This window comes from Cynocephalus volans, chromosome 3, assembly GCF_027409185.1.
Source record: "Cynocephalus volans isolate mCynVol1 chromosome 3, mCynVol1.pri, whole genome shotgun sequence".
Classification (NCBI taxonomy): domain Eukaryota; kingdom Metazoa; phylum Chordata; class Mammalia; order Dermoptera; family Cynocephalidae; genus Cynocephalus; species Cynocephalus volans.
Genome location: NC_084462.1, coordinates 1,696,447 through 1,722,213, shown reverse-complemented (window position 1 = coordinate 1,722,213; position 25,767 = coordinate 1,696,447). Strand labels below are relative to the sequence as shown.

General features: G+C 41.4%; 1 protein-coding gene across 1 annotated transcript in view; it reads left to right on the top strand.

The window, feature by feature from the left end:
- Positions 1 to 4,203: 4,203 nt before the first annotated feature.
- The window catches only part of LOC134371818 (orphan sodium- and chloride-dependent neurotransmitter transporter NTT5-like), a 31,774-nt gene continuing 10,210 nt past the window's right edge, over positions 4,204 to 25,767 (top strand). The window contains exons 1-11 of the mRNA XM_063088676.1: positions 4,204 to 4,435; positions 4,614 to 4,771; positions 4,875 to 5,001; positions 5,151 to 5,329; positions 6,540 to 6,650; positions 6,856 to 7,097; positions 22,007 to 22,193; positions 22,580 to 22,781; positions 22,922 to 23,081; positions 23,471 to 23,636; positions 23,862 to 24,008. Coding sequence (XP_062944746.1) covers positions 4,204 to 4,435; positions 4,614 to 4,771; positions 4,875 to 5,001; positions 5,151 to 5,329; positions 6,540 to 6,650; positions 6,856 to 7,097; positions 22,007 to 22,193; positions 22,580 to 22,781; positions 22,922 to 23,081; positions 23,471 to 23,636; positions 23,862 to 24,008 — 1,911 coding nt within the window. The remainder of the gene's footprint in view (positions 4,436 to 4,613; positions 4,772 to 4,874; positions 5,002 to 5,150; positions 5,330 to 6,539; positions 6,651 to 6,855; positions 7,098 to 22,006; positions 22,194 to 22,579; positions 22,782 to 22,921; positions 23,082 to 23,470; positions 23,637 to 23,861; positions 24,009 to 25,767) is intronic.

The following is a 25,767-nucleotide window of genomic DNA, read 5'->3' as shown; positions in this document are numbered from 1 at the left end:
GAATAAATCAACACTTTTCAATAACAACTCTTAATGTAAAAGGCTATCATTCCCCAATCAAAAGACACAGACTGGCTGACTGGATTAAAAAGGAGGAACCAACTATATGCTGCCTTCAAGAGACCCACCTCACCCATAAAGACTCACATAGACTAAGAGTGAAAGGATGGAAAAAGATTTACCATGAAAACAGAAAAGAAAAACAAGCTGGAGTAGCTATTCTTATATCTGACAAAGTAGACTTTAAACTAAAAACCATAAAAAGTGACAATGAGGGATACTACATAATAATAAAAGGACTGATCCATCAAGAAGACATAACAATCATAAATATGTATGCACCCAATGTTGGAGCAGCCAGATTTATAAAACAAACTCTATTAGAGCTAAGGAAGGAAATAGACACTAATACCATAATAGCAGGGGACCTGAAAACCCCACTGTCAATATTGGACAGATCATCTAGGCAAAGAATCAGCAGAGAAACACAAGATCTAAACAATACTCTAGACCAATTGGACTTGGCAGATATCTGCAGAACATCCCATCCAACAACCTCAGAATATTCATTCCTCTCATCAGCACATGGATCATTCTCCAGGATAGATCACATAGTAGGTCACAAATCAAGTCTCAACAAATTCAAAAAAATTGGAATTAGCCAATGTATTTTCTCAGACCATAATGGATTAAAATTAGAAATAAATAACAAACGAAATTCTGGAAACTATACAAACACATGGAAATTAAACAGCATTCTACTTAATGACATATGGTTCCAAGAAGAAATCAAGCAGGAAATCAAAAAATTTATTGAAACTAATGAAAATAATGATACATCATACCAAAACCTGTGGGATACTGCAAAAGCAGTACTAAGGGGGAAATTTATTGCATTAAATGCTCACCTCAGAAGAATGGAAAGATGGCAAGTGAACGGCCTAACACTTCACCTTAAAGAACTAGAAAAACAAGAACAATCCAAACCTAAAGTTAGCAGACGGAAAGAAATCATTAAGATCAGAGCAGAACTTAATGAAATTGAAACCCAAAAAACAATACAAAAGATCAATGAATCAAAAAGTTGCTTTTTAGAAAAGAAAAATAAAATTGACAAACCATTAGCATGGCTAACCAAAAAAGAAGAGAGAAGATTCAATTAACAAAAATTAGAAATGAAAAAGGTGATATTACAACTGATTCATCTGAAATACAAGGAATCATTCGAGACTACTATAACAACTATATGCCAACAAGTTTGAAAATCTGGAGGAAATGGATAAATTTCTGGACACACACAAGCTCCCAAAACTGAGCCATGAAGATGTAGAAAATCTGAACAGACCAATAACAATAAAGGAGATTGAAGCTGTTATCAGAAGGCTCCCAACAAAGAAAAGCCCAGGACCAGATGGATTCACAGCAGAATTTTACCAAACATTCAAAGAGGAATTGACACCGATTCTTTACAAACTATTCCAAAAGATTGAAACAGACACAAATCTCTCAAACTCATTCTATGAAGCAAACATCATCCTGATACCAAAACTAGCTAAAGATATAACCAAAAAAGAAAACTACAGGCTGATATCCTTGATGAACATAGATGCAAAAATCCTCACTAAAATACTAGCAAACAGAATACAGCAACACATACGTAAAATTATTCACCACGATCAAGTGGGATTCATCCCAGGGATGCAAGGTTGGTTCAACATACGCAAATCAATAAATGTGATACACCATATTAATAAAATCAAACACAAGGACCATATGATCATCTCTATAGATGCTGAAAAAGCATTTGATAAAATTCAACACTCATTCATGACAAAGACCCTGTATAAGTTAGGTATAGACGGAAAGTATCTCAACATAATCAAAGCCATATATGATAAAACCACTGCCAATATCATCCTGAATGGGGAAAAGCTGAAAGCTTTTCCTTTAAGAACAGGAACTAGACAAGGATGCCTACTCTCACCACTCCTATTCAACATAGCGTTGGAAGTACTAGCCAGAGCAATCAGAGAAGAGAAGGAAATAAAGGGCATCCAGATTGGAAAAGATGAAGTCAAACTCTCCCTGTTTGCAGATGACATGATCCTATATATCGAACAGCCTAAAGCCTCTACAAAAAAACTCTTGGAGGTGATAAATGCTTTCAGCACAGTAGCAGAATACAAAATCAACACACAAAAATCAATAGCATTTCTATTCTCCAATAGTGAACATGCAGAAAGAGAAATCAAGAAAGCCTGCCCATTTATAATAGCCACCAAAAAAATAAAATACTTAGGAATTGAGTTAACCAAGGATGTGAAAAATCTCTATAATGAGAACTACAAACCACTGCTGAGAGAAATTAGAGAGGATACAAGAAGATGGAAAGATATCCCATGCTCTTGGATTGGAAGAATCAGCATAGTGAAAATGTCCATACTACCCAAAGTGATATACAAATTCAATGCAATCCCCATCAAAATTCCAATGACATTTTTCTCAGAAATGGAAAGAACTATCCAGACATTTATATGGAATAACAAAAGACCACGCATAGCCAAAGCAACACTGAGCAAAAAAAATAAAACTGGAGGCATAACACTACCTGACTTTAAGCTATACTACAAAGCTATAATAACCAAAATAGTATGGTACTGGCATAAAAACAGACACACTGATCAATGGAATAGAATAGAGAATCCAGAAATCAACCCACACACCTACAGCCATCTGATCTTTGACAAAGGCACCAAGCCTATACACTGGGGAAGAGACTGCCTCTTCAGCAAATGGTGCTGGGAGAACTGGATATCAACATGCAGGAGAATGAAACTAGACCCATACCTTTCACCATACACTAAAGTCAACTCGAAATGGATTAAAGAATTAAATATACACCCTGAAACAATAAAACTTCTTAAAGAAAACATAGGAGAGACACTTCAGGAAATAGGACTGGACACAGACTTCATGAATACGACCCCAAAAGCATGGGCAACCAAAGGAAAAGTAAACAAATGGGATTATATCAAACTAAAGAGCTTCTGCACAGAAAAAGAAACAATTAACAGAGTTAAAAAACAACCAACAGAGTGGGAGAAAATATTTTCAAAATATACATCTGACAAAGGATTAATATCCAGAATATACAAGGAACTCAAACAACTTTACAAGAAAAAAAGAAGCAACCCAATTAAAAAATGGGCAAAAGAGCTAAGTAGGCATTTCTCTAAGGAAGATATACAAATGGCCAACAGACATATGAAAAAATGCCCAACATCACTCAGCATCCGGGAAATGCAAATCAAAACTACATGAGATACCATCTCACCCCAGTTACGATGGCTAAAATCCAAAAGTCTCTGAACAATAAATGCTGGCGAGGTAGCGGAGAAAAAGGAACTCTCATACATTGTTGGTGGGACTGCAAAATGGTGCAGCCTCTATGGAAAATGGTATGGAGGTTCCTCAAACAATTGCAGATAGATCTACCATAGGACCCAGCTATCCCACTGCTGGGAATATACCCAGAGGAATGGAAGTCATCAAGTCGAAGGTATACCTGTTCCCCAATGTTCATTGCAGCACTCTTTACAATAGCCAAGAGTTGGAACCAGCCCAAATGTCCATCATCGGATGAGTGGATACGGAAAATGTGGTATATCTACACAATGGAATGCTACTCAGCTATAAAAAACGAATGAAATACTGCCATTTGCAACAACATGGATGGACCTTGAGAGAATTATATTAAGTGAAACGAGTCAGGCACAGAAAGAGAAATACCCCATGTTCTCACTTATTGGTGGGAGCTAAAAATAAATAAATAAATTCACACACACACACACACACACGAAAAAAACCAGGGGAGGGGAAGAATACATAACTACAATTCCTTGAAGTCGATACGACAAGCAAACAGAAAGGACATTGTTGGGTGGGAGGGGGGAGAGGGAGGAGGGAGGGGGGTTTTGGTAAAGGGCCACAATAATCAACCACATTGTATATCGACAAAAAAAAAAAAATTAATAAATACAAATGGTTACTTTAAAAAAAAAAAAACTCTGGCCCTCAGTTCTCTAAAACCCTTGTCATCATAAAGTTTTACAGTCTGGTAGCTAAGACATGTCCCTTAAAGTCTGCTCTTCTTGGTGACCCCCAGATTTCTTCAGGAGTTATTGGGCCTGTAAGAAGAAAGCCATGGAGTCCTTTGAAGAATTATCTGATATCACAGAGGAAGAGTCCTCCAAACAATTCCAAACTTCCAATTCTCTGCCGTGGAAGCTCAAGGCCAAGGAGATTTGGGCCAAAAAGACCCAAAACTACTTCACTCAGACTAAAAAAACCGAGAACATCTTGATCCATGTTACCTTCTCTATTGGGCTAGGCAGCATGTGGCGTTTCCCTTTTCTGTGTCACCGGAATGGAGGAGGTAAGACCAGGGTCCTAGGTTCTGAGTTTAAGGAAGCAGTTTTAAGGCGGGGAGCCTAGACTCCTGGGTCCTAGGGAAGGAGAGAGCTGGAGTTGGGTACCTAGACTTCTAGAGGATGTGGGGGAGAGACACCAGGGCTCCTGGCTGCCTGAGCACAGCTCCTGGCTTCCTTCCTCAGGCAGCTTTATCTTGATATACTTCTTCATGCTCCTCTTGTTTGGGATTCCCCTCTTGTATATGGAGATGATCATAGGGCAAAGGCTGCGTGTGGACAACATCCGGGTCTGGAAGCAGCTCGTTCCCCGGCTGGGTGGCATGGCCTACGCTAGCATACTGGTAAGTGAGGGACCCAGCCAAGAGGCATCCTGGCTGACCCCTTGTGGTCTCCAGGTCCCCTGTCTTTACTCACCCCCTTCAGGCCCACTGTATCCACCCCCAGGTGTGCATCTTGATCAGCTTGTATAACAGCATCATCATATCCTGGAACCTCTCCTACCTGGGCAACTCCTTTGATCAATCCCTGCCCTGGAACTATTGCCCATTTGTGAAGAACATCACTGTCACTGGTGAGGAGAGGGAGAGAGAGGGCCAGCGGGGGCAAGGAAGGCAAGGACACCAAGGAGCAAGAGACAGGGAGTGAGAGCCCAAGGGGAGGAAGTGAAGAACAGGGTCAGGCACCAAGTGAGGTGGTGCCTAAGTATCCGGGTCCCCGCAGACCTCTCTTGCCTTCAGACTGTGCCTCACCAGTACTTCTGGTACCACACCACCCTGCATGCCTCAGGCCACATTGAGGAAGGGATTGAGACCTTCGTCCCGAACCTCCTCCTGGGCATCTTTGCAGCCTGGGTCTTCCTCTTCTTAATCATGATCACGGGGATAAAGATTTCAATGTCGGTAAGCCACCCTGAGCACTGACCCCACTGTCGCTTCACCTTTGCAAATCCAAAGATTTCCAGACTCTCTTCCCCAACACCATCCAACTCCTTCCTGTTGACTGTTCTTTTTTAATCCCCATGACACTCCCACCCACCCAGAGGACAAGCTCAGATGTGGCCACACAGCATCTCCATCGGGGTCCTGAGGAAGATTCTGTCCTCTCCTCAGACAAGCGTATCAGCTGCTCCTCTCTCACAAAGAACTGCTATTCTCCCTCTCGTGACATGAAGGAGTACCTCAGGTTGACACAGCTCTGCATCCACACGTCACTGCACATGGACACCTATAGGCAACCTTTCAGATCTGACCACAGCCTCACGCCCTGAACCCTGCAACCTCCACCTTCTTTCATTTTGACCGTGTATGTTAACCCATTAAGGAGCAATTTAGCACCAATTCCTCTCCAGTTTCCTATTTAGAGTATTTTGTTCTAATCCATACTTCCAATCCATCTCCTCAGCACCTGGATAATATTCTCTTTACATGGAAAATTTATTTCAGTGTGTTTATGATATCATTTTAATGATGCAATAACTACCGGCATCTTCTGGTCCCTGTAGTCACGCAAGCAGTCAACTTTCACCTCATACATCCCTGGAGGCTCAACTTACCGTCTGTTTACAGCCTCCGAAATAAACCACTCATAAACAAGTAGACTTATGTTTAGTGGCAGCACGCTGGGAGAGAAGGGCCTTATTTCACCTACCCTAGAGCAAAGAATTTTTAAATTCCTATTAATGATGTTACTCTCTCCCAAAGTCTCTTCTGAGTTTCTTTTCCTTTCCCTTCCCCGTGAAATTCTTCCACACGATCTTCAGCCTCACTGACTCCTCTAACTTTTGCAGTTTCTGTGCCAAACGCACACACAGGTCATAAACTAAGGCCTGTGAAGTAAATGTGTAACTTCACCACCATTTAAAAGACATCTTTTTCTGGAGTTTCACTCCTCACCCTGGGAAGCTTATTGATTTGTTTTTGCAAACAATAGTGTTGTCTCACCAGAATAATACCCCCGTAGCTCCCTCTTGTTACCTCTGGGCCACCTTAACACTGCTCAACTCCATCTTTCTCCTCCTACTGACCTTCAGTCCCCTGCCAATGCTTGCCTCTGTCTTCCCCTCCTCCCTTTTCCTGACTCCTTTTCCCTTTTTCTGACCCACCTGGCCAGATGCTGATTTTCTCGGTATTCCTTCCCTACATCCTCCTCCTCTGCTTCTTCATCCGAGGTCTCTTCCTGGAAGGTGCATTTGCCAGCCTCAGACGTATGGTGACCATAGAGGTAAGGCTGAAAACTCCAAACTCTCTCCCTCCCTCAACTCCCAAGGTCTTCTCTGAGTCTCCTTCCCCCAAATCTTCTTTCCTTCTACCCCCAGCCTACCCTTTGTCCCTCTGCTCTCTACCCTAGCCTGCCCTTCAGCCGGCTCTCTGGTGATTCCACCCTTTGAACCCACTCCCAAACTCCTCTCGCCCACCCCTATCCACAGGTCTCTGCCTTGGCCTCGGTGGACCTGTGGCGTCAGGCAGGAGGCCATGTGCTCTATTCCTTGGGCCTGGGCATGGGCACCATCATCACTTTCTCTTCCTACAATACTGGAGGTGACAACTGCATCAAGGTGGCTTCCATTGTGGCCCTGGTCAACCTGGTGACCTCAATGCTGACCACGTCCATCATCTTTCTAGTGCTGGGGTTCTGGGCCACCACCAGTGGCCACACCTGTGTTGAGAAGTGAGTAATCACATTCTTGAAGGTACAAGAAGAGGTCTTCCTCCCTCTACCTTAGCAATATGCCAGCCTCGTGGACCTTCCAACTTAAGACCTCTGCATTAATAATAACATCACATTTATTTTCAGAAAAAACAACCAAAAAGGGAATACTCTAAAATCCACTATTTTATAGGTAAGAAAATAATCTCAGAGATATGACTGTCCTAAGGTTTCCATAAATTGCAAATGGAGTAAGGCAGACTTCAAAATCAGTTATTCAACTCACAAAGGAGGCTGTTACAGCATTCTGAGCCACAATCAGTGGTTATTGGCCTAATATTTTAATCATTTGGGGAGGCTTAGAAAACACTTATGCCTGAATTCCACCCACAGAGATTATGATTTACTTGGTTTTGGGTGCATCCAGGCATTGGGACTTTTTAAAAGCTCTATGGTGGAATTTTTCTCCCAGTTAGTATGTTGAAAGATACAAAAGTCCATGCTTCCATGGTAGCAGCAATTTTTTTTTTTTTTTTTTTACTGGTAAGGGGATCGCAACCCTTGGCATGGTGTGGTCCGCACCACACTCAGCCAGTGAGTGAACCGGCCATCCCTATATAGGATCTGAACCCACGGCCTCGGCGCTCCCAGCGCTGCAGTCTCCCAAGTGAGCCACAGGGCCAGCCCAGCAGCAATTTTTAATGGATTAAATAAAAAGCATACACTCCTATGAAGTTAATGATGAGTGGTGGACACAAAAAAGCCTTAATGGACCATATCCCCAGAGAGTAATTAGCCCATCATAGGTGAGCACTTTTATATTTGGGGGTAAGTGCCTAATCTAGGTGATGTGGGTGGAGGACTAGGTCTTCATAGATGGAGAGACCTTGCACAGATGAGAAGAAACCAACTAAGCATTTAATAATGGTATGGGCTGTCAATAGGTATTGGAATCTTGAAGAGCTCCCAACACACAAATAAATTGCTTGATCCAACAGTTCTCTTCATACCACTCATAGGAATTGTGCTGAGGAAGTAGCAGAAGCTGCAGTGGAGACAGGGCTAGCAAGCAGAGGAAATGTGCATAGTCTTATGGTGCTTAGATTCATGGGCCTCACTGAAACTGAATATGAAGATAAACCAAAGACATCTGAAGCTACAGCCTAACCCACCCAACTCAAATAGTAACATCAAAAGAATTACTCCCTGATTAAAGGTGCAGAAAGTTGGGGGCTCAAGGGCAAAGTGAGTGCTCCTCAATCCCATATGAAGGCAGAGAAAAACTCAGTTAAAACTGTCACCCAGCCCCAGATCAACTCAACTCTTAGAAAAATCTAAATAATTAGCCCTCATTCTAAATGACTTTTGGAATAAAAGGCTTGAACTCATTGAGGCTAAACAAACAAATAATATCTTTTTCTCCTTTGTTCTACATACAATGTTCAGCATAAAATTTAAAATCACAAGAGGTTCCAAAACCCAGGAAAATGTAACTAATGACCAAGAGAAAAAAGAAAACCCTCAGATCATCCAGATATTGGCAGACAAGAACTTTAAAACAACTATTATAAATATGGTAATGAGTTTAATAGAAAAGAAGAATAAAAAGTGTGAAGATAATGGGGTTATCTTGGGAAAGATATAAAAACTCTAAAAAGAACAAACCACTTGTAAATTCTAAAACTGAAAAAGTGAAATGAAAGTTTCACTAGATGGATTTAATATGGGTTGGAACCAGCATAAGAAAGAATCAGTTAACTTGAAGACAGCTAAATGAAAGTTATACAAAGTTAAGTACAGAGAGAAAAAAAAAGTTGAGAAAAACTGAAAATAGTAGTAGTGACCTGTAAGATTATATAATTGGAGTTTCAGAAGGAGAGGAGAGAGAACTGGAGCAGGAAAAAAAGTTTTTCTAATAGTAGGCAAATTTTCTCTAAATTTGATTTGAAACATCAGTCTGCAGATCCCAGAAGCTTGGAAAATCCCAAGGAAAACAGATACAAAGAAGATCACACCTTGGCACATCATGGTCAAATTTCTGAAATCCAAATGTAAATATAAAATGTTTAAAGTAATCAAAAAATTTAAAAAATACATTGCATACTATGGTACAATGATAAAAAAAAAAAAACGAGTGATGGCTAACTTCTCATCAGAAAGAATGGAAGTTAGAAAAAAATGGAATGAAATATTTAGAATGCTAAAAGAAAGGCTCTGTCAACCCAGAGTAGCATATTCAGCAAAATATCATTAAACAATAAAACTGAAATGAAGATATTTTCAGATAAAGAGAGAATTCATCACCAGCAAATCTGTATCAAGAGAAGTAATAAAAAGGAGAATGGCCAGTTAGCTCAGACGGTTAGAATGAGATGTCACAATACTAAAGTCAAGGGTTTGGATCCCCATACTGGCAGGTCACCAAAAAAAAAAAGAAAGAAGAAGAGAAATCGTAAAGGAAATTCTTGAGGCCAAAGGGAAATACTTGATTTGGATTTAGATTTTATTAAAGTGTACAATTCAAAAAGTAGTTTCACATACCCAAGTTGTTCTGAATGCACCTAAAAGTTTTCCAATAACTGAATAACCTATCTTTTTAAAATTTACATTAATTTAGTAGGAGCTGGACCCCAGGGTCGAGAGGTTGTTCTGTGCTGTGACCCCCGGCGGGGAGAAGATGAACAGGATGCGGAACTGGTGTACCCTGGTGGACGTAAACCCAGAGAAACGGACCGCGTTATCATTTTGGTGGTGAGATGAGTCAGTCTTTTAAATCCACTCTGGTGCTTCTGGTCAAGATGGCGGAATAGACAGTCCCTAGCGTCACTTTCTCCCACAAATCAACCAATTTAAACTATAAAAACATAACATCAACTGCATATGGAATGGGGAGACGTCCAGCGGGGGAGGCAGAAGCTCCACGGAGACCACATGCCCTGCGGGGCCGCTGTCACACGACCCAGCAGGTAGGCTTCACCACCGCCACCCGGCTCCATTCCCAGCCCAGCCCAGTGCGCACAGAGTGGGGAGACGTCCGGCAGGGGAGGCGGAGGCTTCGCAGAAACCACACACCCTGTGGGGCTGCCACTGCATGATCCAGCAGGTAGGCTTCACCGCAGGCACGCAGCTCCATTCCCAGCCTGGCCTAGTGCACTCAGAGCAGGGAGACATCCAGCAGGGGAGGCAGGAACTCCACGGGGACCACACTGCTGCCGGGCAATCCAGCAGCCCGGCCCAATGCGTACAGAGCACAGAGATGTCCAGCAAGGGAGATAGAAGGTCGTTAGAGTCCACACACCCTGTAGGGGGGCCACTGCCACACGATCCAGCAGCAGGTAGGCTTCACCGCCACCACCCGGATCCATCCCAAGCCCAGCCTAGTTTGCACAGAGCAGGGAGACATGCTGCAGGGGAAGGGGAAGCTCTGCACAGACCACACACTCTATGGTGCCTCAGCACATCCCAGCAGCCTGGGCCAGAGCACACGGAACAGGGAGAAGTCCAGCATGGGAGGTGGAAGCTCAGCAGAGACCACACACCCTGTGGTACCGCCCCGTGATCCAGCAGCCCAGCAGAGTCCAAGCTGACCAGAGAGGTGGCTCCCTGAAGAGGCCCAAGACCCGAGGCAACCACATATGCCAGGCACTAGTGGCCAACTGAGCAGTCACTGAGGTAGCCATACCAAATTGGCAACCACAGCAACATCTTAGTCAGTCAATAGTGTCAAACCTGTGGACTGTGAAACCCCCTGCCACAATGAATAAACATCAAAGAAAAGATACCAGAAATATGAAAAATCAAGAAAGTACACCACCAAAGGATAATAACTCTCAAGCTCTAGATCCTATAGAACAAGAAGCCCTTGAAATGACTGTCAAGGGATTTCGAGTGATAATTCTAAGGAAACTGAATGTTACAAGAAAACTCAGCTAGACATCATGATGAAATGAGGAAAAGTATACAGGATCTGAGAGAGGAAATGTACAAGGAAATCAATGCCCTGAAAAAAATGTAGCAGAACTTGCCAAACTGAAGAAGTTACGCAGCAAAATAAAAAACACAACAGAGAGTTTAACCAGCAAGCTTGCAGAAGTTGAAGAGAGAACCTCTGAACTTGAAGATGGGCTGTTTGAAATAAGACAAGCAGACAAAAAAAAAAAAAAAAAAAAAAAGAATCAAAGGCATTGTAGAAAATCTGAGAGAGATATGAGACAACCTTAAGTGCTCAAATATCCGAGTCATAGGTATTCCAGAAGGGGAGGAAAAGGGAGATTGCATTGAAAACATATTCAACAAAATAGTGGCAGAAAACTTCCCAGGTATAGGAAAAATCACAGATCTTCAGATCCAGGAAGCACAATGATCTCCAAACGCACTCAACCCAAAAAGGTCTTCTCCAAGACATGTTATAGTCAAATTGGCAAAACTCAAAGACAAAGAGAGAATCTTAAAAGCTGCAAGAGAGAAGTGTCAAATCACCTATAAGGGAGCCCCAATCAGGCTAACATCAGACTTTTCATCACAAACCCTAAAAGCCAGAAAGGAATGGGATGATATATTCAAAATAGTAAAAGACAGAGATTGTCAGCCAAGAATACTCTATCCTGCAAGGCTATCCTTCCGAAATGAAGGGCAAATAGTATATTTCTCAGACAAACAAAAACTGGGAATTCACCACCACACGACCACCCTTATGAGAAATTCTCAAGGGAGTACTGGGTTTGGTTCCTGAAAAATAACTACCACTGCCATAAAAACCCAAGAAAAATCAAAACCCACTAGTATAATAAAAATGGCATTCATGAAGAGAAAACAAACAAACAAAAAGGCTATCTACAACCTAAGGAACCAACAAACACAGAAAACAAACAGTAATTAGAAAGCAAGGAACAAAAGACACCCAAGACAACCAAACAACAATCAATAAAATGCTAGGAATAAATCAACACTTTTCAATAACAACTCTTAATGTAAAAGGCTTACATTCCCCAATCAAAAGACACAGACTGGCAGACTGGATTAAAAAGGAGGTACCAACTATATGCTGCCTTCAAGAGACCCACCTCACCCATAAAGACTCACATAGACTAAGAGTGAAAGGATGGAAAAAGATTTACCATGCAAACAGAAAAGAAAAACGAGCTGAGTAGCTATTCTTATATCTGACAAAATAGACTTTAAACTAAAAACCATAAAAAGAGACAATGAGGGACACTACTTAATGATAAAAGAACTGATCCATCAAGAAGACATAACAATCATAAATATGTACACGCCCAATGTTGGAGCAGCCAGATTTATAAAACGAACTCTATGAGACCTAAAGAAGGAAATAGACACTAATACCATAATAGCAGGGGACCTGAACACCCCACTGTCAATATTGGATAGATCATCTAGGCAAAGAATCAGCAGAGAAACACAAGATCTAAACAAGACTCTAGACCAATTGGACTTGGCAGATATCTGCAGAACATTCCATCCAACAACCTCAGAATATTCATTCTTCTCATCAGCACATGGATCATTCTCCAGGATAGATCACATAGTAGGTCACAAATCAAGTCTCAACAAATTCATAAAAATTGGAATTATTCCATGTATTTTCTCAGACCACAATGGGTTAAAATTAGAAATAAATAACAAACGAAATTCTGGAAACTATACAAACACATGGAAATTAAACAGCATTCTACTTAATGACATATGGTTCCAAGAAGAAATCAAGCAGGAAATCAAAAAATTTATTGAAACTAATGAAAATAATGATACATCATACCAAAACCTGTGGGATACTGCAAAAGCAGTATTAAGGGGGAAATTTATTGCATTAAATGCTCACCTCAGAAGAATGGAAAGATGGCAAGTGAACAACCTAACTTCACCTTAAAGACTTAGAAAGCAAGAACAATCCAAACCTAAAGTTAGCAGACAGAAAGAAATCATTAAGATCAGAGCAGAACTTAATGAAATTGAAACCCAAAAAACAATACAAAAGATCAATGAATCAAAAAGTTGCTTTTTAGAAAAGATAAATAAAATTGACAAACCATTAGCATGGCTAACAAAAAAAGAAGAGAGAAGATTCAAATAACAAAAATTAGAAATGAAAAAGGTGATATTACAACTGATTCATCTGAAATACAAGGAATCATTCGAGACTACTATAAACAACTATATGCCAACAAATTTGAAAATCTAGAGGAAATGGATAAATTTCTGGACACACACAAGCTCCCAAAACTGAGCCATGAAGATGTAGAAAATCTGAACAGACCAATAACAATAAAGGAGATTGAAGCTGTTATCAGAAGGCTCCCAACAAAGAAAAGCCCAGGACCAGATGGATTCACAGCAGAATTTTACCAAACATTCAAAGAGGAATTGACACCGATTCGTTACAAACTATTCCAAAAGATTGAAACAGACACAAATCTCCCAAACTCATTCTATGAAGGAAACATCATCCTGATACCAAAACCAGGTAAAGATATAACCAAAAAAGAAAACTACAGGCCGATATCCTTGATGAATATAGATGCAAAAATCCTCACTAAAATACTAGCAAACAGAATACAGCAACACATACGTAAAATTATTCACCACGATCAAGTGGGATTCATCCCAGGGATGCAAGGTTGGTTCAACATACGCAAATCAATAAATGTGATACACCATATTAATAAAATCAAACACAAGGACCATATGATCATCTCTATAGATGCTGAAAAAGCATTTGATAAAATTCAACCCTCATTCATGACAAAGACTCTCTATAAGTTAGGTATAGATGGAAAGTATCTCAACATAATCAAAGCCATATATGATAAACCCACTGCCAATATCATCCTGAATGGGGAAAAGCTGAAAACTTTTCCTTTAAGAACAGGAACTAGACAAGAACTGACAAGTTCTCACCACTCCTATTCAACATAGCGTTGGAAGTACTAGCCAGAGCAATCAGAGAAGAGAAGGAAATAAAGGGCATCCAGATTGGAAAAGATGAAGTCAAACTCTCCCTGTTTGCAGATGACATGATCCTATGTTTCGAACAGCCTAAAGCCTCTACAAAAAAACTCTTGGAGGTGATAAATGGTTTCAGCACAGTAGCAGGATACAAAATGAACACACAAAAATCAGTAGCATTTCTATTCTCCAATAGTGAACATGCAGAAAGAGAAATCAAGAAAGCCTGCCCATTTACAATAGCCACCAAAAAAATAAAATACTTAGGAATTGAGTTAACCAAGGATGTGAAAAATCTCTATAATGAGAACTACAAACCACTGCTGAGAGAAATTAGAGAGGATGCAAGAAGATGGAAAGATATCCCATGCTCTTGGATTGGAAGAATCAACATAGTGAAAATGTCCATACTACCCAAAGTGATATACAAATTCAATGCAATCCCCATCAAAATTCCAATGACATTTTTCTCAGAAATGGAAAGAACTATCCAGACATTTATATGGAATAACAAAAGACCACGCATAGCCAAAACAACACTGAGCAAAAAAAATAAAGCTGGAGGCATAACACTACCTGACTTTAAGCTATACTACAAAGCTATAATAACCAAAATAGTATGGTACTGGCATAAAAACAGACACACTGATCAATGGAATAGAATAGAGAATCCAGAAATCAACCCACACACCTACAGCCATCTGATCTTTGACAAAGGCACCAAGCCTATACACTGGGGAAGAGACTGCCTCTTCAGCAAATGGTGCTGGGAGAACTGGATATCAACATGCAGGAGAATGAAACTAGACCCATACCTTTCACCATACACTAAAGTCAACTCAAAATGGATTAAAGAATTAAATATACACCCTGAAACAATAAACTTCTTAAAGAAAACATAGGAGAGACACTTCAGGAAATAGGACTGGACACAGACTTCATGAATACGACCCCAAAAGCATGGGCAACCAAAGGAAAAATAAACAAATGGGATTATATCAAACTAAAGAGCTTCTGCACAGCAAAAGAAACAATTAACAGAGTTAAAAGACAACCAACAGAGTGGGAGAAAATATTTGCAAAATATACATCTGACAAAGGATTAATATCCAGAATATATAAGGAACCCAAACAACTTTACAAGAAAAAAACAAGCAACCCAATTAAAACATGGGCAAAAGAGCTTAGTAGGCATTTCTCTAAGGAAGATATACAAATGGCCAACAGACAGATGAAAAAATGCTTAACATCACTCAGCATCCGGGAAATGCAAATCAAAACTACACTGAGATACCATCTCACCCCAGTTACGATGGCTAAAATCCAAAAGACTCTGAACGATAAATGCTGGCGAAGTTGCGGAGACAAAGGAACTCTCGTACATTGTTGGTGAGACTGCAAAATGGTGCAGCCTCTATGGAAAATGATATGGAGGTTCCTCAAACAATTGCAGATAGATCTACCATAGGACCCAGCTATCCCACTTTTGGGAATATACCCAGAGGAATGGAAATCATCAAGTCGAAGGTATACCTGTTCCCCAATGTTCATTGCAGCACTCTTTACAATAGCCAAGAGTTGGAACCAGCCCAAATGTCCATCATCGGATGAGTGGATACGGAAAATGTGGTACATCTACACAATGGAATACTACTCAGGTATAAAAAACGAACGAAATACTGCCATTTGCAACAACATGGATGGACCTTGAGAGAATTATATTAAGTGAAACAAGTCAGGCAGAGAAAGAAAATACCCCATGTTCTCACTTATTGGTGGGAGCTAAAAATAAATAAATAAATTCACACACACACACACACAAAAACTTGGGGGGGGAAGAAGACATAACAACTACAATTCCTTGAAGTTGATATGACAAGCGAACAGAAAGGACATTGTTGGTAGGGAGGGGGAAAGGGAGGGGAGAGGGAGGTTTCGGTCATGGGCCACAATAATCAACCACATTGTATATTAACAAAATAAAATTTTAAAAAATAAATAAAATCAAAAAATAAAAATAAAAATTTACATTAATTAAAATTAAATAAAATTTAAAATTTACTTTCTCAGTCTTATTAGCTATATTTCAAGCACTCATAGCCACATCTTGTTTGTGGCCACTGTGTTGGACAGCATAGCTCTAGTGTAATCATGAAAATAAAGAGATATACATAAAAAGGCAATAGAGAAGATCAAATGGAAACAAAAAATATATATGATAAATACAAAAAAGAGGCAGAAAAGGAGGAACAAAGAATTGATGAGACAAAGAAAAGCAAATAGATGGTTATCAACTATGTCAATAATTACATTAAATACCCTACTTACAAGGCAGCAATTGTCAGACTAGATAATGCAAGACTTGGCTATATCCTGTTTATAAGAGATATCATGTATAAGGACACAGGTAGGTTTAAAGTGAATAGAAAAAATATACCATGCAAACAAATAATCATAAGAAAGCTATTGTGGCTATATTAATATCAAACAAAATCAAGACAAGTAATACCAGAGATTAAGAAGAGCATTTCATAATAATAAAAGGATCAATTCAGCAGGAAGCCTGAATTATCTAAATGTTCATGCACCTCATAACAAGGTTTCAAAATAGATAAAGAAAATATTTCAGAATTTAAGAAAGAAACATGGGCTGGCCGGTTAGCTCAGTTAGAGTGCAGTGTTGTAACACTAAAGTCAAGGGTTCAGATCGTTGTACTGGCCACCCACAACAACAAAAAAAACCAAAAAATCATATACATTTTAGTTGTAGTTGGAGATTTCAACACTTCCCTCTCAACAGCTGATAGAACAGAAAGAAAGAAAACACAGATTTAAAACATCAGAAATAAAAAAGGGAGCACCATTACAGATCCTGCCAACATTAAAAGAATAATCCTGAAATATTGCAGTCAAATTTATATCAATAAATTCAACAACTTAAAGGAAATAGACATACTCCTTGAAAAGAACGAATGATCAAGACTGACACAAGAAGAAATATAAAATCTAAATAGCCTGACTTCTGAGTTTAAACATTAAATTTATAATTTAAAACCTTTCCACAAAGAAAATTCTAGGCCTATAAGGCTTCACTGTTGAATGCTATCTAACATTCAAAGAAGATAGAATACCAATCCAATGCAAACTATTTCAGGTAATAAAGGAAGAGAAAGCACTTCTCAACTATCTTTTTGAGGCCAGCATAACCCTGATAGCAAAAACCTGAAGAGCACTACAAGAAAAAAAATTACAAAACAATACCCTTCGCACCAGAGATGAAAAAAGTCTTAACAAAGTGTTACTAAACTTAATCCATAAAAATATAGAAGAAAACATGTACATTATGAGCAAGTGGGTTTATCTCAGAAATTAACCAATTAATGTAATTCACTACATTAATAGATTAGGGAAAAGAACCTTTTGACAAAGTTCAATATCCATGAAAAAAAAAAAAACCTCAAAAAAGTAGAAATATAACAGAACTTCCTCCATCTGTTAAGGCATAGTGCAGAGTTTCTTCACCTCAACGCTACTGGAATTTTGCCTAGATAATACTTTTTTGTTGGGGGAGGAGGGGATGGCACATAGGAGGCTGTCCTGTGCACTGTACGATGTTTAGCAGTATCACTGTCCTCAGTGTCAACACCCCTCCCCCAAGTTGTGACAACCAATGTCCCCAGACATTGCCAGATGTCCCCAGGGAGCAGGGAAATCACCCTCAGTTGAGAACCATTCGTTGTGTTAAGGATATCAACAGCAGCAGCAAAACACTATAGCTAACATACTTAATGGTGAAATATTTAACACTTTCCCATAATATTGAAAACAAAAAAAGGAAATCACTTTTTACCACTTCTGTTCAGCATTATAGTGAATCTCCTAGTCACTGAAAGAAGGCAAGAAAAAGATATAAAAAGCATATAAACTAACTAGAAAGAAGTAAAACTGCCTTTATTCACAGATGGCATAAGTGTGTACTTAGAAAACCCTAAGGAATCTACAAAAATAAAAAACTACTAGGATAAATAAGTGCATTTAGGAAAGTCACAAAAATAAAAGCCAATATACAAAAAAAAAAAAATCATATTTCTACATACTAGCAACAAACAATAGTTAATGAAATTTTAAAAACAAAACCATTACGATAACATCAAAACCCATCAAATACTAAGGCTAATTTAAGAAAAGATGTGCAAAATCTCTATTCTGAAAACCACAAGATATTGCTGAGAGAAATTAAAGGCCTAAATAAATGGAGAGATATGTTCACAGATATGAAGAATCATTGGTGTTAAAGTTCTCCCCTAATTGATCTATAGATTCAACATAATAGCAATTCAAATCCCAGCAAGTTTTACTATAGAATTGACCAGCTGATTTTAAAATGTATATGGAAATGCAAGGGACCTAGAATAGTCAAAACAATCTTGAAGAAGATCAAGTTGGAGTACTATCTGATTTCAAGACTTATTATAAAGCTACAGTTATTAAGACAGTGTTATATTGGCCTAATGAAAGACCAACAGATCAATAGAACTAAATAGAAATAAACTCACACATATATGATCAATCAATTTTTGATAAGGATGCCAAAGCAATTCAACAGATAAAGAAAAGTCTTTTCAACAAATAGTGCTGGAACAACTGGATAACCATATGGAAAAAAACAAACTTTGATCCCTGCCACACATCATACACAAAAATTAATTTAATATGAACCAAACACCTAAATGAAAAAGCCAAACCTAGAAAGCTTCTAAAAGAAAACAGAATATCTTTATGACCTTTGGGTTAGCAGAGATTTTTTAGGCAGGACACAAAAAGCACTAACCATAGAAGAAAAGGTTGCTAAGTTGGATTCATCAAAATGAAAAGCTTCTGCTCAGCAAACCACCATTACGAAAATGAATAGGCAAGGCCCAAACTAGGAGAAAATTACACACACACACACACACACACACACACACACACACACACACACACACACACACACACACACACACGTATGTATGTATATGATAAATAACTTTTATCCAGAATATTTCAAGAACTCCTACAAATAAGACAAAAACCAAGCAATTAAAAAATTAGCAAAGACATGAACTCAAAAGAGCATACATCAATGGTCAATAAGCACATCAAAAGTGTTCAGTATCATTAGTGTTGAAAAATCTTCAGATTTGCATCAAAGAAATTCACAGTAAAACCATAATGAGATCCCACTTTAACACACATTAGAATTATTAATATTAAAAAGACAAATTACAAAATGGTAGTGAGCATGGGAAACAACCGGAAGTCTCATACATTGTTGGAAGTGTAAAATGGTACAACTATTTTTGGAAGCTGTTTAGCACTTATAAAGTTAAACATACACTTACCATGGGACCCACCTATTCCTCTCCTACTACTTACCCCACAGAAGTTAAAACAATGCCACAAAAAGAGATGGCACAAGAATGAACATTCACCTACGATAGTCATTGATAATAAATATAAGTTGTAGCTTTATTCTTGATGGCCCAAACTGTAAGCAACCCCAGGGTCTACCAGTAGGTGGTAGGTAACAAATCTTAGTATATTTATTCAACCAGTGGAATACTATTCAGTAATAAAAAGGAATTAACTATTGATATATGCAAGAACATGGTTGAATTTCAGATGTTATATTCAATGTAACAAGCCAGACACAAATGACTATGTACTTTATGAATCTATTTATATGAAATCCAAGAATAGGCAAAACAGATACGTAGAGATGGAAATCAGTAATTGCCTCTGGGGTGCAGGGAATACACTGGAAATGAGCCCATAGTAACTCTCTGGAGTGACGGAAATTGGGGTGTTGCTCACATTGGGTCATTTGACAAAACTCATTTAAGTTTACATTTAGTATCTGTGCTTTTTATTGTATGTAAATTACAGCTCAGTAAAAACTGAGTTCTGTGTTTTGAAAAGCTCCCAGGCGATTCCGGTGAGCACACTAGATTGACAACCATCATCTATTAGGGCAGCACTATCCAGTAGAAGTCTCTGTGATGCTGGAAACATTCCACACCTGCACCGCCTAATGTGGTAACCCCAAGCCACATGTGGTTATTGAGCACTTGAAATGTGGTGAATGCAATGAAATATGGCAAATGCAACTGAGGAACTGAATTTAAAATTTTATTTCATTTTAATTTAAATAGCCATAGGCATCTAAGGCTATCCTGTTGGACAGTGTGGCCCTAGAAGAATTGCCAGCTGAGCCCTGTCCCCTTCGTTGTATAGAGGCTCTCAAACTGTAATGGGCATTATGAATCCCCTGGGAATCTGTATCAGTAAGCCTGGGGCGGCTCCAAGATTCTGCATTTCTAACAGGTTGCCAAGTGATACTGCTCCTCCACGGAGCCCACTTTGACTAACACGGCAGTAGATTAATTACCTTCTCTTTAGATACAACGTGAAAGTATAGATTGTCAGAGAAGTTTTCTAATCAGGAGAACAGAAGACAGATGAGAATCTGGCAGCATTTAGTTAAATGAAGTAAGCGCAGTATTTATTGCCCCGTGACCCCCATTCCCAAGGGTATATCCTAGAGAAACTCTCACACAAGCCCCCAAAACAGATGATCATTTTGATGTTTGTGATCACAGGGGTGGGCTCATTATTTGAGGAATCGAATATAAAATATGGGTTTTAAATGCATACCATGGAGTACAGTGCAGCAGTCAGGAACAACAAACCGGATGTACATTCAACAACGTAGAGATATTGCCAAAAAATTGAGTGAGAAGAATAAGAAAAAGAAATCTATTTATAGCACAATGCCACTTAATTGATGACACACAAAACAACATATTTTTTTCAGGAGAAACACCCATATTTAAGTCAGGCACATGAAAGTAGGAAGCTATGAAAGTAGGAAAAAGAATAAACTCAGAGATGAAGGAGGAAAAACAGATTAAACAGACTTTACTGTCAGTTGAAGCTGAGGAAAATGTATCATGAACGGGTTTGATTAACAGCACTATGAACTTGAGGTCCAAAAAGAGAGATAATTCTGAGTGTATTAGTTTACTATTCATTTTGTTTCCATAACAAAGTTCCACAAACTGGGTGGCTTAAAACAACAGAAATGTATTGTCTTGCGGTGTTGGAGGCCAGAAGTCGGAGAACAATGTGTTGGCAAAGTGGGTTCCTTCTGAGGGCTGTGAGTGAGCATCTGTTCCGTGCCTCTTCCCTGGTTTCTGCTGCTTTGCTGGCGATCTTTGGCGTTCCGAGGCTTGTAGAAGCATCTTCCTGATCTCCGCCTTTATCTTCACATGGAGTTCTCTCCCGTGTGCATGTCTGTGTCCAAATTTCCCTTTTCATAAGGACACCAGTCAGATGGGTTTAGAGTCCACCCTACTCCAGGATGACCTCATCTTAACTAATTACATCTGCAATGACCCTATTTCCAGATAAGGTCACATTTTGAGGTACTGGTGGTTCAACAAAGGACTTAAATATAGGAATTGTAGGGCCGAGCCCGTGGCGCACTTGGTAGAGTGCTGTGCTGGAAGCGTGGCGACGCTCCCGCCGCGGGTTCGGATCCTATATAGGACTGACCGGTGCACTCACTGGCTGAGTGCCGGTCACGAAAAAACGACAAAATAAATAAATAAATAAATAAATATATATATATATATATATATATATATATATATAGGAATTGTAGGGGGACAAAGTTCGACCCATGAAACTGAAGAATACTAGCTACTGCAAATATCATATCTGCCCCTGAAGTGACATACCCGGTGTGACTCATCCCAAGCGCAGTTGATTAGCTTCCTGCCACTGTCCAGATGCCCTTGTCACTCAGCAGCACGCACTTCAGGCAGTCCACTTTCCTCTCTGGTCCTCAGTTTCTCTGGTTTGCAGGTAAGCAGAAGGACCAGCCTGTTCTTCACCACTCTTCTTTTTCTCTATTTCCCCTTCAGGAGTGTGTCAACACTGGTAATGCTGACAGCCAAGGGGGTGCTGCCTCAGGATGCCGAGCCCCCCAAAAACATCCTGCCTAAGCCCCCCCTGGACTACCTGGACTGGATCAACAAACTCCCCCAGCACCTTCACTACCAGGTCATCCACTACTCCCTGCCGTGCAGCATCAAGGAGCAGAAGGAAAAGGTATGAGCCCTGGAGAACACTGGGAGATGTGTTTCCCCGCAGCCTCACGGACCACTTGAGTCTCTTCTGAGGCAGGTAACAGTCGTAACTTTGTTTCTACCACCATTTCATATGCGCAAGGGCCTTTGCTAACTCACTGCTCACGTCGACCCTAGAATCCTATTTGTTAGGGGAGGAAACTGAGGCCCCAGCAGATGGCACTCACAGCTAACAAGACCCAGGAGGGCAAACACTCAGCGCTTTGCCATCCACCGCCCCACGGTCTTATGCCTCTTCCTTCTGACTGGGCCAGACATTGCTAGTCGATCACGATACCATCCCCCACCCCCATTCTCCCACCCCACCACCCAGACCCGCCATTGCCTCAGAGCCCTTCTCCCCCACAGTTCATGGAGGGCCCTGGCCTGGCATATGCAGCTTTCTCTCAAGCCGTCTCGCTGTTTCCTCGTGCCTCTTTCTGGGCCATCGTCTTCTTCCTGGCCTTGCTTATCACACAGCTGGGCACCTTGATAAGAATCTTGGAGGGCATTGTCCTTCCCCTCCAGAACAACATCCCCATCTTCATAAAGCATCCCAGGCTGGTCCCAGGTACCATGGCTTCTAACCTCAGCAAAAACCCTGCCCTGCCGCCCTCCCCGCAGCTCACCCCAGATCTCCAGGGCTCAATTTGACCCCTGACTCAGCAGTGCTCATAGACCTCAATGTGGCTAACCCTGCCTCTACCTTAGTGGTCATCTGCTTGGGAGGTCTTCTGGGCAGTCTCATCTTCACCAGTCACCCTGGCAGCTACATAATGTCCTTGTTTGATGACCACGTGGTCCCGCTGACCCTCATTGTTGTTGTGACCTTCCAGAATGTGGCTCTAGCCTGGATCTACGGAGCGAGGAGGTGATTTCCAGGCCCCAGGGGCTGCCCAGCCATGGACCCCATCCCAGATCTATAAGAAGTGTTGGAGCTTGATTTGCACCCTCCATCCATCCCACAGCAGGGAGGGAGGTTCATGTGAGAGCTGTGGGAGTGCAGGAGGGAGCTATCTGAGGGCAGTGGGTAGGTCCTGAAGGAACGAACTGTCATGGGCAAGTCTGAAGGCAGAGGGCTGGGGCAGTGCAATACCCCTGGATTGAGGGATTCCTGTAGGGGAGACTAGATGCAGGGCCCAGCCTCAAGGCAGGGCCTGGCAGGCCCTGGCAGCCCTTAAGAGTTGAGAACTTGTGAGAAAACCAAAGAGCTGAAGAAAGCTCCCTCCCAGACGTTCCTCACTATCACCCCCACCCCAGGTTCAGGGAGGAAATGTTCAGTGAGCTGGGCCGCCTGCTGTGGCCCCCCTTCACTTTCCTGTTGTGCTACGTGACCGTGCCTGGGCTGCTGGCCCTCCTCACCATCTGCCTCATGCAGCTCTACCATAGGGTAACCCCTTACTACATTGCCTGGAATAGCAGTGCGGTAAGATTCCCCTTCCCTGGCCTCCCATGCCAACTCTGGGGACCCCGTGTCATGTCTCCCATCCCACAGGACTCTGGGTCTGGGCTCCCACTACCCCCAGGGACCCTTTAATCAGTTTCTCAGCCCCTGGGGAATCTGATACCCAGCAGCACGTGGACTGATACCCAACAGCCCATCACCACCATCTCCTCCTCCCACCCCGTACACCCCTCTATCTGTCCCCAGAGCCAGGAAGTAAAGCAGCCCTACCTGACTAGCACCCTGGCCTGGGTCACCTTCCTCAGCATCTTCACTCTTCTGCCGATCCCAGCCCACCCGCTTCTCCACTGGTGGTACTGCCAGAACCCTGTTATCTCTGACACCTTCAAAAAGGTATCTGCGGTGCCCGCTAAGCCCTTAGAGTGGCCTAAGCACCTTTTGAGGAAGTCCAATGTCAGTTCCCAGGACAAATTCAGTGAGACCTCATCAAGGAAGACCAGCCTGCCCTGGAAGAGAGGCAGTCAGAGTTTTTCCGGGTTCAGCCTTCCTCTCATTGCCTCCTGGTTCTCCATGAGGAGTAGCAGCCCGGGCCCCTCGAGGCAGGTGAGCCCAGTCTCGACAGACTTAGACAACCATAACAGGGAGACCATGGAAGAAAAGCTGCCCAATAAATCTGTTTTGTAATTGGTGACATCACCCATTTTTCCAAGGCAACAAATCCGTCCGATAACTGGTGGCATTAATGCCCATTTTGCTATAGGAATAATTGGTTCTGTCAGAAAGGAGGGGGAGAGAGTACGCAGGAAACTTGAGACCAGGGACATCACTCATTGGCCTTGGAAGGAAACGGGCAACCCAGGAGCTCTTTCCTCTCCTGGAATAGTACCGACTCTGCTAACAGGAAAACTCTGCTCTGGGACTGGAGAACTCGGGAGAAGAAATCAATTCAACTGCCCATAGGGCTGGAGCTAGGGTCCCCCTACGCTCTGTGAAGTGGGGGAACAATTTTGGGGTGATGGAGATGGGCATCCCAGCACTTTTCAGGACCCAACCTTCCAGTTATCATGGAGAGAGACAGTATCCTCTCCCACCCCCACCCCCACCAGGCAACTGCATCAATGATGTAGCTGCCTTCTCCAGGGCTGCCCTCTCAGAACGGGGCTCAGACAACGATGCCGTGAGTCAATAAATAGCTCACTGGGACCCCAAGCGTAAGCTGTGGGCACAGTGTTCTTTCTGTAAGGGGCCCAGATGTCAGCTTCCTCCCATATGTGTAAACACACGCACCCTCCAAATCACCGACTTCTGCTGAACTGAGTGTCCAGTCGGGTAACCTCAATCTCCCTCTGCCTTAGGGACACAGGTACTGAGTCTCCAGGCCCCTCATTATCCTGGAGCTGAGCCAAACTGTCGGGAAACCTTGCAGCAATCAGTATCAATCTAGAAAGTATATTGATCCCTAAATCTAACTTAGTAACTGATGACCATACTAAGCCATCATAGGACTAAATCTGTCCCATAACTATCATCTGACTAATTCTACCTAGAACAGCACCTGGTATGAAGGTCCTCCTAGTTGGCCATTATGCTTAGTTCTTATTTGGGGTAGAATCCCTCACCCACTTGTACACGGGGAGTGGATCACCTGGTTCCCATGAGCTAGGGACCAAGCAGTCTTGGAGAACTTGGGACTTATCGGGGCTGTCTGTGGGGATAGGTAACATCACCCTGCTTCTTTGAATGTCAGAAGGAGTTAAGGCAGCTCAGGAGGTGGAGGCGCCTCCTAGAAGTCTTACCCCTCAGTGACTTGCTGGGCAAAGACCCTGCCCCATCAAAGGTCATGGGCTTGCAAATCAATACCAGCTCCCACCACCTCCCCTCTGGTTCCTCATCAATTCTCAAATCCTTACCTGCCCTTTCACACCTTTTATTTACCGCAAAGGTTTCTAAACATTCTTCATTGCACTCCCCTATTAGTGACAACTTCCTGAGAAAACATCCCCAACATATGACTACTGTCATTCTACATACTTGATTACCAGTAAAACTTATTTGTTTTGCTTATTTTAGTTTTTAAAAGTAGATATAAGCAGAAGTTCTAAATTTTTCTTCCTGCATCCCCAAGGTCACATCTTCTGCAACCCAATTTAGA